General features: G+C 39.5%; 1 protein-coding gene across 6 annotated transcripts in view; it reads right to left on the minus strand.

Annotated features, from left to right (window-relative positions):
- Nucleotides 1-2318: 2318 nt before the first annotated feature.
- The window catches only part of smoc1 (SPARC related modular calcium binding 1), a 177045-nt gene continuing 160402 nt past the window's right edge, over nt 2319-18961 (minus strand). For 4 of the 6 annotated variants that reach the window (XM_034195206.1, XM_034195208.1, XM_034195202.1 and 1 more), the window contains exon 14: nt 2319-2503. In XM_034195206.1, the coding sequence (XP_034051097.1) occupies nt 2464-2503 (40 nt within the window). In that variant the 3' untranslated portion in view covers nt 2319-2463. The remainder of the gene's footprint in view (nt 2504-18961) is intronic. The other 2 variants (XM_034195205.1, XM_034195207.1) reach the window with 1 other exon arrangement.

The following is an 18961-nucleotide window of genomic DNA, read 5'->3' on the forward strand; positions in this document are numbered from 1 at the left end:
GTATTGACTAAAATGCAAGACTTCCAGGACCAGGCTGACAGTCGTGAACAAGCATTGTGACCTTCATCAACTTGGAAGAACTCACTTGTAGTTTGCATCTTTCACATCACATAACAAAAGTAATAGTGGAAACATCTTTATTCCTCCTGTGTAAAATGAATGTTGGTGACTGTGGTACTGTTGATAGAACAAGGCCAACAGATTTTCAGAGTTTTAAAACCCTGAAGAAAAGTCTCTGTCACTTTACATCCAATAGCAGAACTTCCCGACCGACCCAACAGCAGCTTTGTCTGAAGAACCTTCTGACCTCCTTTAGCTCACTGTTTTGGCATTACTGTGTGCTTCAGACTCACTGTTGCTATCGGCACCATTTACCACAGCCTTAGGCAATAAACAAGAAAGCCACTGCAGAAAAACTTCACAGCTCCAAACAGCACAAAACATTCAACAAGCTGTTGACAAAAGTTCAATATTAAGATGATTCAGATGATGGCGGAGACCAAACCAAAGCTAAAAGATGTGAATACTGAATATATGTATTCATGAAACAGCCACTTTCCTGGACTGTAAGTCAGTTTTTCTAACTTATTTTGTTGGTCCTGCAACATACTTCAAAGCAATTTATATATATATATATATATATATATATATATATATATATATATAAATACTGTATTAGCATCTATGGCCACAACATGGTACCATCTAAAAGCATGACAAGCTGCTACCGTATACTGATCTGAAGGAGGCACTGTGATCACATTCTGAGGCAGAAGGTGGTGGTAATGCATCATAAAGCTAGATGAGAACTGCTGTGAAACAATAGGAATATGTGAATGAGGACGTACTGGGTCCCAGAGAATGAGTGAAATTAATAAATCATGCTGTCAAACTGAAAGACCATGCTCTTGATTAAAGACAGGGAATACAACCTTCAAACTATTCAGTACTGTACTTGTTTAGATTGTGTTGGACAGCAAGAAGAAACAGAAACAAGGACAGCTATGCTTGAGTGAGGTATACATGTACACACCTAGCTCCAAACAGAGCCACTAAAAAGATGTTTTCATCTGTTTAGTGGCAGCAAGAAGCAGTTTAAGCTTTAGTTCTTTGTGTCTTGTACAATAACATTAATTAGCCTCTTAGCCTGTTTGCAAACAGTGTTTGCATGATAAATAATGCACTAGTTGAATAAATTTTGCTTTGTGTTGCATGAAACAGTAGCACATTTCAAAAATAAATGTGACTTATAGAAATGGCTGTGACGTATATGTTGTTTTTCCCCTCTTCAGAATACAACAGATGCTGCTACTACTACAGTGTAACTTATAGTCCAGAAAATATGGTCAGATAGCTATTATGTCTGCTTGTTGAGTAAAAAGACAATTGTATGGTAAGCAGTTATCTATAAGACATATATATAGATGAAATATTGTTGGTGTTAGCACAGAATTTCCAGAAAAAGTACAAAAACAATGATATTATAAATGAGGAAATATAGACTACATATAACATAATGATGTCTGTTTGCAGTTGGGTTGCAAAAAAAGAATTGTAACTGTGTGGTAAGTAAAATAACAACTTACACACATCTATATTTTACACAGTCTGTGAAGAATACAGGGAGACACGTCCTCTCCCAACAAACAGGCGGTGCTACTATAGCTCATTTTCATTTAATGTGCCAAACATAGAAACAGGCTGTTTTTTACAGAGTATAATTTTTTTTTAGGCTGTATCACCTCGGTGTTTATAGGTTACTATTGTTCACAATATCTGTTTTGACAACAACAGGTAACTTTTATGAGCTTGCTTAAACAGGTACAATACAGCCCATTTAAAAAAAAACCTGATGATCCTGGGGAATCTGTGCCAAAAATATTAAAATTCTTACAAAGCGTTAGTGTGTAAAATCCTGCACAGTGCGAGAGGATTCCGACATCATGACAGCAATTTTTTTTTTTTTAACATACATTTCACCTAGTTGTTTTTCTGTATAACACCAACCATTCCTGTGACCTCTAAGTTGAATGGGACTCACTGCTAGTAGCCTGTATGCTGCTTTAAGTAAGAAAACACATTTAGGTTTCAGCCAACAGCCACAAAATGGTCATCACTAGTGCCTCTTATCTGACGATAAACTGAATCACAACAGCAGACAGAAAACAGGAAAATACTGTTCCAGTGGTGAGCCTGCCGTCGCTTCACACACACATTTTCATTATCTTCACCTTTTCAGTCACTTCAAAGAGGAAAAACATTAAAACATGTACTAACAGGTAAAATGTCAAACACAGGGAGGACAAAGTGCAAATATATTGGCGCTGCTTCATTTTCTTTTCTTGTTTTAACGGCTCCCATTTTTTTTTTTATTTGTAAGTCAGGAACGTGTTAATTTTTCTGCTCCATCTTTTCTGTCAGCGAGCGTACAGATGCCTTCCCTCTGCTCCCTCTGCTCTCGTCTCAGCTCCTGGAACCTTGTCTTTTCAAACCAGACGACCTACTGGGAAGAAAGATGGGGGGGTGGGGGGTCATGAGAACAATAAGACACCGTGACATCCTCTGTTTAAGTATTCACTGTGCAGATGGATTTAAACACATCACGGATATGTGACAAGGCAACATACTTTTTGCCCACACGGACAGATGGACTCACACGGTAATACAAGAAAACACATCAAATCTTGGCTCGAGTCTCCCATGTGCCTTCTGGCAAACTAAAGCTGAAATTTCATGTCTTCCTTCTCTGTGCTACTCCTCTCTGAAGCTGTATATACTAGGGGAGCTACGACCACTACCTTTGCCCCCCCCAGGACTAAACCAAACCAACTTTTTTAGGTTCCTTAGATGACCCCAAAACACAGTCAGGATGTTCCCAAAAATAAAAACTGGCCTCAAGCCAGTTATGCAAGCTGGTATCCAAGATGGCCACCAAAATAGGGTTTTTTTTTTTACTAAAACACCAATGATTTCTGTCATTATTAAGTCTATTGTTTGTTCCTACTATGTATTTTAATGACAAGGGTCTATTGGCGGCCATTTTGGACACCATTTTGAATCTTAAACCCACGAATGAATTTAGTTTAGGCACAAATGAGTTTGCTGTGACCTGCAATGGTCTTCCCATTGAATCTCTGTGATATTTAAGTTGTTTATATGTTGTGTAAAGGTGTCTTAGTGAAAAAACCCTATTTTGGTGGCCATCTTGGATAAATGGCTTGAGGCCAGTTTTTATTTTTGGGAACATCCTGATTGTGTTTTGGGGTCATCTAAGGAACCAACTCTAAGGAACTCTAAGTTATCTAAGGTATCCATTGGTCTGCACCTATAAAACCCCAAGTAGAACAAAAACAACATGTGGCCCGAAGTCTCTCACAACTTTTTTTTTCACTATATAACATGAACAGCCCTATTACATACTCAAACCAGTCTCACAGCATGTCGTGATTCAGCAGCACGAAATATACATTAATCTATTGCTTTGTGGGGTTGGGGGTAGGAGTAGGGTTAGTAATAGTGAGTTTAAAAAACTGTCACAAAAATCTGAATCATTTCGTGATGGGAGCATGAAAAAGGAAATGTGAGACTGGGCTGTACATATAACAGAATCTGCTTTACCTGTCCTCTAGATTATGTCTTTGATCCACTATGTGGACTGATGTATTTGAACCACGGTCCCATGATTATGGGTTGACTGTCTACGATGCACCGCGGACTGGTTTACCAGTAATAACAGCTTTGGGTGTGCACGTCGGTGATGTGGTATCCATATTGACATTATCACACGCGATCACAGTACAGTACAGTTATGTGTTTGTCAGGGGACACTGGTTGACATGTAATCACGTCATGGGTTGGATGTCATTCAGAATCTAGCAGGGAAAGAGCAGACCATGCTGTGCCACGCACCGTAAACAGCTGATTTCCAGAGAGAGAGAGAGAGAGAGAGAAGGGCGTGCGTGCAAAGGGGGTGGGGGGTGGGGCAGGTGGGATTAGAGTCCCTTTATTCACAGAGTAGCGACAACTGAGAACATAGCACCAGTTTGGGGGCAATTGTGCAAGTTTACAACTCAACTCAACTTGTAAAGCTGAGTTCAACATCCAAAACTTGTAAGAGCTCTTTATGTTCAAGAGAGGTACCAAGTGGACATAACTAAACACAGCTGCATGTTTTAGAGTGTACTAAAATATGAGTTTCACTATTCTAGTGGTTGTGAATGTTTTAAAATTATGCGCAATGGGGCAGGGCTTCTTCTACCTGTGCAAATGTCTTTTTGACTGAACTTTGACTTCATGGACATGTTTAATGATTCATTCATTTAATGATACAATAAGGATTTTTTTTTTCAAATAATAAAATAGTTACTGTTTATAGAGCAGCAGGTGTGAGTTTGCTTCAGCCTCAAATTGGTAGCATTTGGAAACACTTTCCTCACATTTTGAAATGTAGAGATGTTCTCTTCTTCCATCTGGACTTCAAATTTTGGTACATTTATTTAGACTAACAAAAGAGGCCCTTTAGAAGCCCATAATGCAAAAGCCTCAGGGGGACCTAAGCATCCCAGAATCCCCGGCTTTAAAAGGTGATTTTTCCATCCCATTACACTGAGAAAAAAATCCTGCTGAGATCCCTGTTAACTGCAACTGCATAAACAAATTGTTGTTGTTAAGTGTTTGAAACATTATGGCAGAACATTTAAGATAAAATTGCGCTATACACTACTTTTGAATTCATTTTTAGATTTTGCATATAACAATGTGATTAATCGTGATTTATCATGGTAAAAATTTTTAATCGTTGCCCAGCTCTAATATATATATACAGTAGTGTTCAGAATAATAGTAGTGCTATGTGACTAAAAAGATTAATCCAGGTTTTGAGTATATTTCTTATTGCTACATGGGAAACAAGGTACCAGTAGATTCAGTAGATTCTCGCAAATCCAACAAGCCCAAGCATTCATGATATGCACACTCTTAAAGCTATGAAATTGGGCTATTAGTAAAAAAAAAAAAAGAAGAAAAGCGGGTGTTTACAATAATAGTAGTGCGGCATTCAGTCAGTGAGTTCGTCAATTTTGTGGAACAAACAGGTGTGAATCAGGTGTCCCCTATTTAAGGATGAAGCCAGCACCTGTTGAACATGCTTTTCTGTTTGAAAGCCTGAGGAAAATGGGAAGTTCAAGACAATGTTCAGAAGAACAGCGTAGTTTGATTAAAAAGTTGATTGGAGAGGGGAAAACTTATACGCAGGTGCAAAAAATTATAGGCTGTTCATCTACAATGATCTCCAATGCTTTAAAATGAACAAAAAAAACCAGAGACGTGTGGAAGAAAACAGAAAACAACCATCAAAATGGATAGAAGAATAACCAGAATGCAAAGGCTCACCCATTGATGAGCTCCAGGATGATCAAAGACAGTCTGGAGTTACCTGTAAGTGCAGTGATAGTTAGACACCTGTGTGAAGCTAATTTACTTGCAAGAATCCCCCGCAAAGTCCCTCTGTTAAATAAAAGATGTACAGAAGAGGTTACAATTTGCCAAAGAACACATCAACTGGCCTAAAGAGAAATGGAGGAATATTTTGTGGACTGATGAGAGTAAAATTGTTCTTTTTGGGTCCAAGGGCCGCAGACAGTTTGTGAGACGACCCCCAAACTCTGAATTCAAGCCACAGTTCACAGTGAAGACAGTGAAGCATGGTGGTGCAAGCATCATGATATGGGCATGTTTCTCCTACTATGGTGTTGGGCCTATATATTGCATACCAGGTATCATGGATCAGTTTGGATATGTCAAAATACTTGAAGAGGTCATGTTGCCTTATGCTGAAGAGGACATGCCCTTGAAATGGGTGTTTCAACAAGACAATGACCCCAAGCACACTAGTAACCGAGCAAAATCTTGGTTCCAAACCAACAAAAGTAATGTTTTGGGGTGGCCTGCCCAATCCCCGGACCTAAATCCAATTGAGAACTTGTGGGGTGAAAAAAAAAGCTGTTTCTGAAGCAAAACCAAGAAATGTGAATGAATTGTGGAATGTTGTTAAAGAATCTTGGAGTGGAATAACAGCTGAAAGTTGCCACAAGTTGGTTGACTCCATGCCTTGCAGATGTGAAGAAATCATGAAAAACTGTGGTTATACAACTAAATACTAGTTTAGTGATTCACAGGATTACTAAAAAAGCAGTTTGAACATAATAGTTTTGAGTTTGTAGTGTCAACAGCAGATGCTACTATTATTGTGAACACTCCGTTTTCTACTTTTTTTTTACTAATAGCCCAATTTCATAGCCTTAATAGTGTGCATATCATGAATGCTTGGTCTTGTTGGATTTGTGAGAATCTAATGAATCTACTGGTACCTTGTTTCCCATGTAACAATAAGAAATATACTCAGAACCTGGATTAATCTTTTTAGTCACATAGCACTACTATTATTCTGAACACTATATACCGGTACAGTAGTGTTCAGAAATGAAATTGGGCTATTAGTAAAAAAAAGTAGAAAAGGGGGTGTTCACAAAAATAGTAGTGTGGCATTCAGTCAGTGAGTTTGTCAATTTTGTGGAACAAACAGGTGTGAATCAGGTGTCCCCTATTTAAGGATGAAGCCAGCACCTGTTCAACATGCTTTTCTCTTTGAAAGCCTGAGGAAAATTGGACGTTCAAAACATTGTTCAGAAGAACAGTGTAGTTTGATTAAACAAGTACTAACCAGATGCTGCGCTGCTTAGCTGTCAAGATGTGATGGGATCAGGCTTACGTGTGGAGTTTGCATGTTCTCCCCGTGTTTGCGTGCATGGTTAGGTGGACTGATTAGGTGGATCTTTAAATTGTCTGTAGGTGTGTGTGTGTGGATTTGTTTGCTTATCTATGTGTGGCCAGCCCAGTCTCATGTATTTTTTTTGTGCTCCCATGACGAAATGAGTCAAATTTTCGTGACGGCGGTATTTTAACTCACTATTACTAACCCTACTCCTTCCCCCAACCCTAACCATATATATATATATATATATATATATATATATATATATATATATATAATTTTGTTTTTTTTTGTTTTTTTTTTATGCATTGCTGTTGGATTGCTACACCTCTAACTAATGTCCATTGTCTTCATGTCCTGTCCATTTTCCTGCGTTACACATTTATTGCAATTTCAGCTTTCGCCTTGTCTAAGAGCCAAGAATAAATGTTCTCAGTTACTTTGGTCAAAGGGGAGGTGCTTCTTAATTGTTCAAATCCTCTTTACAGCCCGTTTCATTGTTTTTGTTTTTTCAAATAGTGAACATAGTGTCTTAAGGCACAAAATTTTATGCTTAGGTACAACAAGGAATGTCAAAGTAATTTTCGGTTAAGACTGAATTAGCTACGAAAAAAAAGCAAAACTCAGTTTATCAGCACCTGCCACGTCCTTATCACAACATCAACGTAAAGTTGACCTGTACACGGAAATGGCTGCATCACAGAGATACAGCGGAAACACTGGAAAGGTAAAACTACTGGTATTACTTGTTCTACCTCCAAATTAAACTTGGTCGTCACTCGCCTGGTTTGTGGTGTTTTCTGTTTAGCAGAGTTTTGCTTATTTTCTACAGAAAACATAAGAACGGAGAGGCTAAAGACACAACTAAATTTGTGTAGCACATTACACAGAGGATGATGTACGTCGCAGTTTAATATCTTTGACATCTGCTTACTAACCCATTTATAACAATAAACACATTTGTTCATTCCACAAACAAGGACATGATGAGAAATATCAGCAATGCTGTTTTGTGACTATATAGCTTGTTAAACCCAATACAAGTATTTTCTTAAATTCAACAAAAATGAAATGAAATGCACACACGCACACCCCCAGTATGATACATTGCAGTAGTTTCTAACTAGATGACTTCAAGGCAGCTGTACAACATTTACTGTAAACCAAGACACCACATGTGGTGAACGTCTGTGACACAGCAGATCTGTGCCGAGAGTGTGCCGTATAGGACGGCACGCTGCATACGTGTCATCAATCACACGGGTGACTGAGTGGGTATGTGTGTGATGGCAAGACAGAGTGAGGGAGAGATAAAAAACGAGATGCCTGGGAGAAAAGGAGATGGGTTATATGGGTTAAGAAGTTAGATTGCTTACAGATGGCTGTCAGTGGAGAACAGAGGTCCTCTGCGGTCCTGTGAGAGTGTGCGTGTGTGTGTGTGTGTGTGCTTGTGTTTGTAGACCTGCACATAAGAGGTTCTGCTTGTGTCGGCTGCAGTTTGTGGGGGTGGGGACGCACAGGTGCACGCCTTGTCAGTTCTTGTTCCGCTCATCGTGAACACCAGTCCAGCTGATTTCACTGCACACTTTGAACGACTCTGCAGGCTTCACTGAGACATTTACTGCAATGTCAACTTCTCTGTTCAATTAGTAAGGCATCACAATATGCCCACGCTTTCATAAATCTAACATTTAGCTTCTATAGGAGTTCGCTAGTGCATGCTTCCACTTACTGTTTGATAGACTGAAATAACATCTTTTATTATATGGCTGCAACACTACGCATGGTTTGACTGGTTGATTACTGGTCGGATATTTTCCCATATAGGACCGGTTTCCATGACAATCAGTCCGAAACACGTATTTTCTTTACAAACAAGAAGCTAAAAATGTGATTAAAAAAAGCAAGTCAGAGATGTACATACTCCATAAATACACCTTGGGGCAACTGTTTGTTGTGATTTGGCGCTATATAAATAAAATTGATTTGATTTGATAAATATCTAAACAGCACACAGATTGAAATCTTACCAGCTGACGATCAGACCATCTGTTAGCAAGTTCTCCATGGAGGTAAAGCAAACAAGTCAGACTACAAGCCAACAGCAGCTTTCATGTTTGGGTGATACTGTAAGTTTGCGTGTTTATACAGTACTGTTCAGAATAATAGTAGTGCTATGTGACTAAAAAGATTAATCCAGGTTTTGAGTATATTTCTTATTGTTACATGGGAAACAAGGTACCAGTAGATTCAGTAGATTCTCACAAATCCAGCAAGACCAAGCATTCATGATATGCACACTCTTAAGGCTATGAAATTGGGCTATTAGTAAAAAAAAAAAAAGAGAAAAGGGGGTGTTCACAATAATAGTAGCATCTGCTGTTGACGCTACAAACTCAAAACTATTATGTTCAAACTGCTTTTTTTAGCAATCCTGTGAATCACTAAAGTAGTATTTAGTTGTATAACCACAGTTTTTCATGATTTCTTCACATCTGCGAGGCATTAATTTTGTTGGTTTGAAACCAAGATTTTGTTCGTTTACTAGTGTGCTTGGGGTCATTGTCTTGTTGAAACACCCATTTCAAGGGCATGTCCTCTTCAGCATAAGGCAACATGACCTCTTCAAGTATTTTGACATATCCAAACTGATCCATGATACCTGGTATGCGATATATAGGCCCAACACCATAGTAGGAGAAACATGCCCATATCATGATGCTTGCACCACCATGCTTCACTGTCTTCACTGTGAACTGTGGCTTGAATTTAGAGTTTGGGGGTCGTCTCACAAACTGTCTGCGGCCCTTGGACCCAAAAAGAACAATTTTACTCTCATCAGTCCACAAAATATTCCTCCATTTCTCTTTAGGCCAGTTGATGTGTTCTTTGGCAAACTGTAACCTCTTCTGCGCATGCCTTTTATTTAACAGAGGGACTTTGCGGGAGATTCTTGCAAATAAATTAGCTTCATACAGGCATCTTCTAACTGTCACAGCACTTACAGGTAACTCCAGACTGTCTTTGATCATCCTGGAGCTGATCAATGGGTGAGCGTTTACCATTCTGGTTATTCTTCTATCCATTTTGATGGTTGTTTTCCGTTTTCTTCCACACGTCTCTGTTTTTTTTTTTTGTCCATTTTAAAGCATTGGAGATCATTGTAGATGAACAGCCTATAATTTTTTGCACCTGCGTATAGGTTTTCCCCTCTCCAATCAACTTTTTAATCAAACTACACTGTTCTTCTGAACAATGTCTTGAACGTCCCATTTTCCTCAGGCTTTCAAAGAGAAAGGCATGTTCAACAGGTGATGGCTTCATCCTTAAATAGGGGACACCTGATTCACACCTGTTTGTTCCACAAATTTGACGAACTCACTGACTGAATGCTACACTACTATTATTGTGAACACCCCCTTAATCTTAATCTTTTTAGTCACATAGCACTACTATTATTCTGAACACTACTGTATATATAACAGCCATATAATAAACAAATTTTTAACCTCACTTGCTTGTTCTGTGTTGGTCTCACTTCGCTCGGTCTATACTCACAACACGTCGGTCTGATATTTCCCCATACAGACCTCAAAGTCAGTTAATAATCCTTTAATATTATAAGACTGCAAGTCTACGTGCGCTCTGATTGGCTGATTTCCGGTCCAATATTTTCACATATCAGACTGTTTACCATGACAATCAGTCGAAACACGTATCCCATTCATTACAAACCAGAAAGCTAAAAACACGATTAGAAAAACTAAGTCGGACATGAACATACTCCATAAATATCTAAACAGCATCAGAAAAAACACACAGATTGAAATCTTACCAGCTAACGACCAGACCATCTGTTAACAAGTCCTTCATGGAAGTGAACAGGTCTACGAGCCCGGATAATTTTCTATCTGTCTCAACCCATCTCTTGGAGGTGGGTTGGCTAGAAAGAATTGGAAGACTTAGAATACGCAGAACAAGTTGGATGGAATGTATTGGAATCAGAATGATTCAAGGACAAAAAAAAAGCGGGGGGGGGGAACAATGATTCAAGGACACTGCTGAATAACCAGCAACATATGGGTAAAAGAAGACAGCAAGCCAATGCTGTGACAAGATAAAGAACCTCAAGGCCAAGTACAAAAAAGTGAAGGATCACAATGCATGAAGCAGAAGAAATGGGCTTGAGCTGGATTGAGTTTGGACGCTTGTGTAAGAAGAGCCAGATTTGAATGACAGGTCTGAACACTATCCGACTAAAAAGTAATCTGGATTGAATCTATCTTGAGCAGGATGGCCAACCCTAATCAGTGCAGGGTCTAAGAGCCCTGGCAGGAATAAAGATTTTTTTTTAAGAGGGCGGTACTAGAAGGACAGGCCATGAGTTTACTACAGATATGACGATTTGAGCTTTAACATCCTGAAAATGTGACTAGATTTTGGAACTGAAGAAAATTTAAAACTCTTAATTCATATATTTTTCACTTTGTGCTCATTTTAACATTTTTTGTACAGATTCAATCAAACGTTGGCCTGAGATCCTTGGTCAAAGGTCAGAGCTTCACCATATCACTGTGATTTCCCTTTTGCTAACCAGTAAAACCAGTCGTTGTGTGGCTATCCTGTAGTAACAGACAAACAAGGCACAAACAGGATTTACTGTGTGCACTATGATCACAGAGGGTTGTTGTTGATATTTGATGACAGTTTGGCATCTCCAGTGTTGTTTAGGTGACTATAATATTTTATACATATACAACCCCTGGCAAAAATTATGGAATCACCAGCAACGGAGGATGTTCATTCAGTTGTTTAATTTTGTAGAAAAAAAGCAGATCACAGACATGACACAAAACTAAAGTCATTTCAAATGGCAACTTTCTGGCTTTAAGAAACACTATAAGAAATCAAGAAAAAAAATTGTGGCAGTCAGTAACGGTTACTTTTTTAGACCAAGCAGAGGGAAAAAAATATGGACTCACTCAATTCTGAGGAATAAATTATGGAATCACCCTGTAAATGTTTAGCCCCAAAACTAATACCTGCATCAAATCAGATCTGCTCGTTAGTCTGCATCTAAAAAGGAGTGATCACACCTTGGAGAGCTGTTGCACCAAGTGGCCTGACATGAATCATGGCTCCAATACGAGAGATGTCAATTGAAACAAAGAGGGTAAATCATCACGCAATGTTGCAAAAGATGTTGGTTGTTCACAGTCAGCTGTGTCTAAACTCTGGACCAAATACAAACAACATGGGAAGGTTGTTAAAGGCAAACATACTGGTAGACCAAGGAAGACATCAAAGCGTCAAGACAAAACTTAAAGCAATATATCTCAAAAATCAAAAATGCAAAACAAAACAAATGAGGAACGAATGGGAGGAAACTGGAGTCAACGTCTGTGACCGAACTGTAAGAAACCGCCTAAAGGAAATGGGATTTACATACAGAAAAGCTATACGAAAGCCATCATTAACACCTAAACAGAAAAAAAACAAGGTTACAATGGGCTAAGGAAAAGCAGTCGTGGACTGTCTGTCTGAGTTATTTTCATTAGTTACTTCATCCAAACCATCAACATGTTTATTAGACCCCATTCCTACCAGGCTGCTCAAGGAAGCCCTACCATTATTTAATGCTTCGATCTTAAATATGATCAATCTATCTTTGTTAGTTGGCTATGTACCACAGGTTTTTAAGGTGGCAGTAATTAAACCATTACTTAAAAAGCCATCACTTGACCCAGCTATCTTAGCTAATTATAGGCCAATCTCCAATCTTCCTTTTCTCTCAAAAATTCTTGAAAGGGTAGTTGTAAAACAGCTAACTGATCATCTGCAGAGGAATGGTCTATTTGAAGAGTTTCAGTCAGGTTTTAGAATTCATCATAGTACAGAAACAGCATTAGTGAAGGTTACAAATGATCTTCTTATGGCCTCGGACAGTGGACGCATCTCTGTGCTTGTTCTGTTAGACCTCAGTGCTGCTTTTGGTACTGTTGACCATAAAATTTTATTACAGAGATTAGAGCATGCCATAGGTATTAAAGGCACTGCGCTGCGGTGGTTTGAATCATATTTGTCTAATAGATTACAATTTGTTCATGTAAATGGGGAATCTTCTTCACAGACTAAAGTTAATTATAGAGTTCCACAAGGTTCTGTGCTAGGACCAATTTTATTCACTTTATACATGCTTCCCTTAGGCAGTATTATTAGACGGTATTGCTTAAATTTTCATTGTTATGCAGATGATACCCAGCTTTATCTATCCATGAAGCCAGAGGACACACACCAATTAGCTAAACTGCAGGATTGTCTTACAGACATAAAGACATGGATGACCTCTAATTTCCTGCTTTTAAACTCAGATAAAACTGAAGTTATTGTACTTGGCCCCACAAATCTTAGAAACATGGTGTCTAACCAGATCCTTACTCTGGATGGCATTACCCTGACCTCTAGTAATACTGTGAGAAATCTTGGAGTCATTTTTGATCAGGATATGTCATTCAAAGCGCATATTAAACAAATATGTAGGACTGCTTTTTTGCATTTACGCAATATCTCTAAAATCAGAAAGGTCTTGTCTCAGAGTGATGCTGAAAAACTAATTCATGCATTTATTTCCTCTAGGCTGGACTATTGTAATTCATTATTATCAGGTTGTCCTAAAAGTTCCCTAAAAAGCCTTCAGTTAATTCAAAATGCTGCAGCTAGAGTACTGACGGGGACTAGAAGGAGAGAGCATATCTCACCCATATTGGCCTCTCTTCATTGGCTTCCTGTTAATTCTAGAATAGAATTTAAAATTCTTCTTCTTACTTATAAGGTTTTGAATAATCAGGTCCCATCTTATCTTAGGGACCTCGTAGTACCATATCACCCCAATAGAGCGCTTCGCTCTCAGACTGCAGGCTTACTTGTAGTTCCTAGGGTTTGTAAGAGTAGAATGGGAGGCAGAGCCTTCAGCTTTCAGGCTCCTCTCCTGTGGAACCAGCTCCCAATTCAGATCAGGGAGACAGACACCCTCTCTACTTTTAAGATTAGGCTTAAAACTTTCCTTTTTGCTAAAGCTTATAGTTAGGGCTGGATCAGGTGACCCTGAACCATCCCTTAGTTATGCTGCTATAGACGTAGACTGCTGGGGGGTTCCCATGATGCACTGTTTCTTTCTCTTTTTGCTCTGTATGCACCACTCTGCATTTAATCATTAGTGATCGATCTCTGCTCCCCTCCACAGCATGTCTTTTTCCTGGTTCTCTCCCTCAGCACCCAACCAGTCCCAGCAGAAGACTGCCCCTCCCTGAGCCTGGTTCTGCTGGAGGTTTCTTCCTGTTAAAAGGGAGTTTTTCCTTCCCACTGTAGCCAAGTGCTTGCTCACAGGGGGTCGTTTTGACCGTTGGGGTTTTACATAATTATTGTATGGCCTTGCCTTACAATATAAAGCGCCTTGGGGCAACTGTTTGTTGTGATTTGGCGCTATATAAAAAAATTGATTGATTGATTGACTGTGGATGACTGGATGAAAGTCATATTCAGTGATGAATCTCGAATCTGCATTGGGCAAGGTGATGATGCTGGAACTTTTGTTTGGTGCCGTTCCAATGAGATTTATAAAGATGACTGCCTGAAGAGAACATGTAAATTTCCACAGTCAGATGATATGGGGCTGCGTGTCAGGTAAAGGCACTGGGGAGATGGCTGTCATTACATCATCAATAAATGCACAAGTTTACGTTGATATTTTGGACACTTTTCTTATCCCATCAATTGAAAGGATGTTTGGGGATGATGAAATCATTTTTCAAGATGATAATGCATCTTGCCATAGAGCAAAAACTGTGAAAACATTCCTTGCAAAAAGACACATAGGGTCAGTGTCATGGCCTGCAAATAGTCCGGATCTTAATCCAACTGAAAATCTTCGGTGGAAGTTGAAGAAAATGGTCCATGACAAGGCTCCAACCTGCAAAGCTGATCTGGCAACAGCAATCAGAGAAAGTTGGAGCCACATTGATGAAGAGTACTGTTTGTCACTCATTAAGTCCATGCTTCAGAGACTGCAAGCTGTTATAAAAACCAGAGGTGGTGCAACAAAATACTAGTGATGTGTTGGAGCGTTCTTTTGTTTTTCATGATTCCATAATTTTTTCCTCAGAATTGAGTGATTCCATATTTTTTCCCTCTGCTTGGTCTAAAAAAGTAACCGTTACTGACTGCCACAATTTTTTTTTTTCCTGATTTCTTATAGTGTTTCTTAAAGCCATAAAGTTGCCATTTGAAATGACTTTAGTTTTGTGTCATGTCTGTGATCTGCTTTTTTTCTACAAAATTAAGCAACTGAATGAACATCCTCCGAGGCCAGTGATTCCATAATTTTTGCCAGGGGTTGTATTTCCCCAAGGGTGTTGACATCCTGTTCTACCTGTTAAGTTAGCAGTACTACAGCATTTCATGATACTGTTTTGCTACTTCTTGCTTTAGCACAGATAATGTCTGTTGTGTGGTACTGAAGCACAGCAACTCAGATGAATCACTTTGCAATTACCATGATCAGAGAAGGGAAAAGTCCTCTACTCCAGTTCAGCAAAGACAGTGTCTGGGCCATTAACAACACAAAGCTCCCCCAGCCTCTCCCCAGACATCTTGGCCCTGCTTGTGATGAAGCGCTGGAAGCAAATCCCATCTAACGGTGAATCGCCTTGCCTCACCTGGGACCAGCTAATAAAGAAGCTTGGCTCCAGGAATCATGATATACCTGTACAGGAGGCAGGCAAGGGAAACGACTGTGCTACGGGGAATGAATATTTCCCGTTAGGACTTGTAGAAAAGAATGTGAAATAAGTAAGGTGGGTGCATTTTCCACTTTGGTAATAAGAACGGTTGCTACACTGATCAGGTGAAGAAGAAGATGATGCTTATCTCAACATCAGTCTTTCTGCTGACTGCACATCAAGCTGATGTCATAGGAATTAGACCTGTGAAGTGTGCAGGAATTACTGCTGGCTCTGAGAGGTCAGGACTCAGGACTCTGTAATGGCCCTACAGCCACAGCGCCAGACCTGCCTGATAATGCCCTCCTTTCTTTCCTGCATAATGACAGACGCAGCCACAGCAAACCTCAAAGGAGTTGATGTAAAACAGTATACAAGACACAAAAACTATCAGACCCTGTGCACATCTATGTCTAAAATATCTGATTCATAGAGTTCTGTAGGTGAGTGGTAGTTTAAAAAAGTCAAACTAATCCTGTAACATTTAAGGTGCATCTGGAAAGTATTCACTACCGCTTCACTTTTTCCACATTTTCTTATGTTACAGCCTTATTCCAAAGTTCTGGAAAAATTTCCCTCAAAATTCTGCTCACAACACCCCATAATGACATGACAATTTTGTTTGTTTGTTTTTTTATTTTTGCAGATTTATTTAAAAAACTAAGCAATCACATGTACATAAGTATTCAAACCCTTTGCCCAGTACTTTGTTGATGTACCTTTAGCAGCAATTACAGCCTCAAATCTTCTTGAACATGATGCCACAAGCTTGGTGCACCTATCTTTGGGCAGGTTTGCCCATTCCTCTTTGCAGCACCTCTCAAGCTCCATCAGGTTGGATGGGGAGCATCAGTGCACATAAAAGGATTAATAAATGGAATAGTTTTGACTGTGTTGAATGTTTGATCTCCAAAGTAAAGGTCAAACAAGGTCGACGTCCATTGGATTCTATGACAGGTGACATATGTTACCCTGTAATGTGATAACTAAGCATGACAGATGGTGCAAACTATTCCTTATTAGAACACTATCAACCCAAACAGTAACTTGCATAATTTTTTACTGAAATTGGAGCAACATTACCAACTGAAATTGACATTTTTCAACATTTTAGATGTTTTTACTCCATAACTCCAGAACATTCCATCATAGATAGCCCCAACTACAAGGTATACTTTTTTGGAATTGTTATGATCAGACAAATATTGTGATATAGTTTTCAATGTGATTGGAGCATTTTTAACTTTTGACCTCTGTGTAATTCTTCATTCACCCTTACCTAGCTACAGCTACCACCCTGGGATGGCTATCATACATTTTTGTGTAGGCCATGGTACCCTGAGGCTGGATTCTAAGTGTTATTTAGTCACATTAAGTGGTACCGAAAACCTGCTTTACTACCATATGTAGTACATAACATTGTCGCTGTCAGCTGTAACCCTGTATGCACTGTGCGCACATTTTTGTCACGGCTTTATTTGTAAAAATCATTCAGTATTACAATAGTAAAAATAGCTTAAATGAAACAACATTTAATGTCTTGATTCAAACATGCTTCGCACAAATGACATCTGTGTTCAGGAAGGAAAGCCTGAAAAACACCGACGTTTTCCATCAGGAAGCACTGTCAGGCAGGCTACAGAACATCATAAAAATGCAACATTCCATTCATTCATCAAAAACATTAACTGCTCCAGTCGTCATGAAAAGAAAACACAACGCAATATTTTTCAAGCGTTTGCACTGAAAGCAGCTCAACTTCTGGCCGAGGGTACAGTTTACTTTCGTCCGCAGGCAGGTTGCCAAGTCTGGGATTTATACACCAGCCTGTTAGGAGGCAAACCGGATTAAGCCATTTCATCCTGTTTTAGCACTTTTCTGGGTCGAGGGCGACCATAGTTCAGCAGTGCACTATGGAATAAACTGTGAGAGCCGCTCCTTGTATGTTTTTGGACGAATACATGCTTTGTCACGCGAGATTTACACATTACTGTGCATGCAAATTGAGAATGTAACAATGGTCTATTTGAGACCCCTAATGCTGGACTGCGGTAAAACAGAGAATAGGACATTGCAATAATCCAGAATGCTGAACAGGTGCAAAGTGCAATACCTTTAATGTAATTCAGGGAACAAGTTCACAGTTTGAATTAATCAACTTTTACCATCATTTTAGTGCTTCATGCCTTTCAATTCCTTACTTTAGATTCACAGATATTTTTACATCTGCCAAGGACATAATAATATCATTGGCATTCATTTATTTATGTCTCTTAGCATGATTATGTCAAAACGGCTGCACGGATTGAGACAAAATTTTCACCACAGATAGATATTAGGCCACAGAAGCCTACGGTCAGGTTTTTGGTCTGTTGGATTGTTTTTGTGTTCTGTCTGCCTCTTGCTCTGTCTTTCGGGTTTGCTTTTCTCTGTCCTGCTTTCTCTTGTCTCTCTCTCTTGGCTCTTGGTGGTGGGTGTTTCTCTCTGTCTGGCCACACCCTGGTTCTGGGAGCTTCTCCACACACCTGTGCTTGATTTGCAGTTAATCACCTGGGTGCTTTATAAGCCTCACAGTTTGCCTTTGTCCCTCGCCAGAACAATGTGCCTAGTGCCTCTTTCCAGCTCAGTTCTCCTATTTTTGCCTTGCTCTGATTGCCTCTTTGTGTTTTTTCTAACACTACCCCAAACTCACATTTCTGAACGCTAAATGCAAAACACGTTGCGCATGCATGTGGAAATGTTTCGGAATATGCACAAATTACAGGTTAACTTTTCGATGATATACAAAACGGTTAATGAGAATGTGGGAGATGTTCAGGGTATGAGTGTGTTTTCTTGATTTGTTTTAACAAAGGGAGAGAAAACATCTGTCAGTGATGACAACGAAAAACCACAAGTATTAGTCACTGAAATGTCCCAGAGTAATGATGGGCTCCAATAATCACCATAAAATTCCAGGTCCAGCTAAGCTACCAGACCTGTTGCTGTCCTGCTGGCTCACTGTGCCAGTGAGCTCAAACACACCATCCTGGACTTCTGTTCCAAATTTCATCTATAATGAGGTTTCCAGTCTGATGAGACAGGATGCCATCGTCTCCAACACTCCACGACGCACGCACGCACGCACACACACACACACACACACACACACACACACACACACACACACACACACACACACACACACACACACACACACACACACACACACACACAAGGTATTCTGATACTTTCAAACACTCACAAAAAAATACATGTAAACGTCTCCAACAACTCTCCAGTGATGCTCCAAAGTGTCCACAGAGCAAAAGGTTTCCTGTCTGCCAAAAGCTTATTGACATAAAGGGATTTAGGTGATTGAAGATCAGGTAGTCACACCCGACCTGCCTCAGGCCAGTCAGAATGGTGCTGT

Source organism: Thalassophryne amazonica, chromosome 19 (genome assembly GCF_902500255.1).
Source record: "Thalassophryne amazonica chromosome 19, fThaAma1.1, whole genome shotgun sequence".
Taxonomy (NCBI): domain Eukaryota; kingdom Metazoa; phylum Chordata; class Actinopteri; order Batrachoidiformes; family Batrachoididae; genus Thalassophryne; species Thalassophryne amazonica.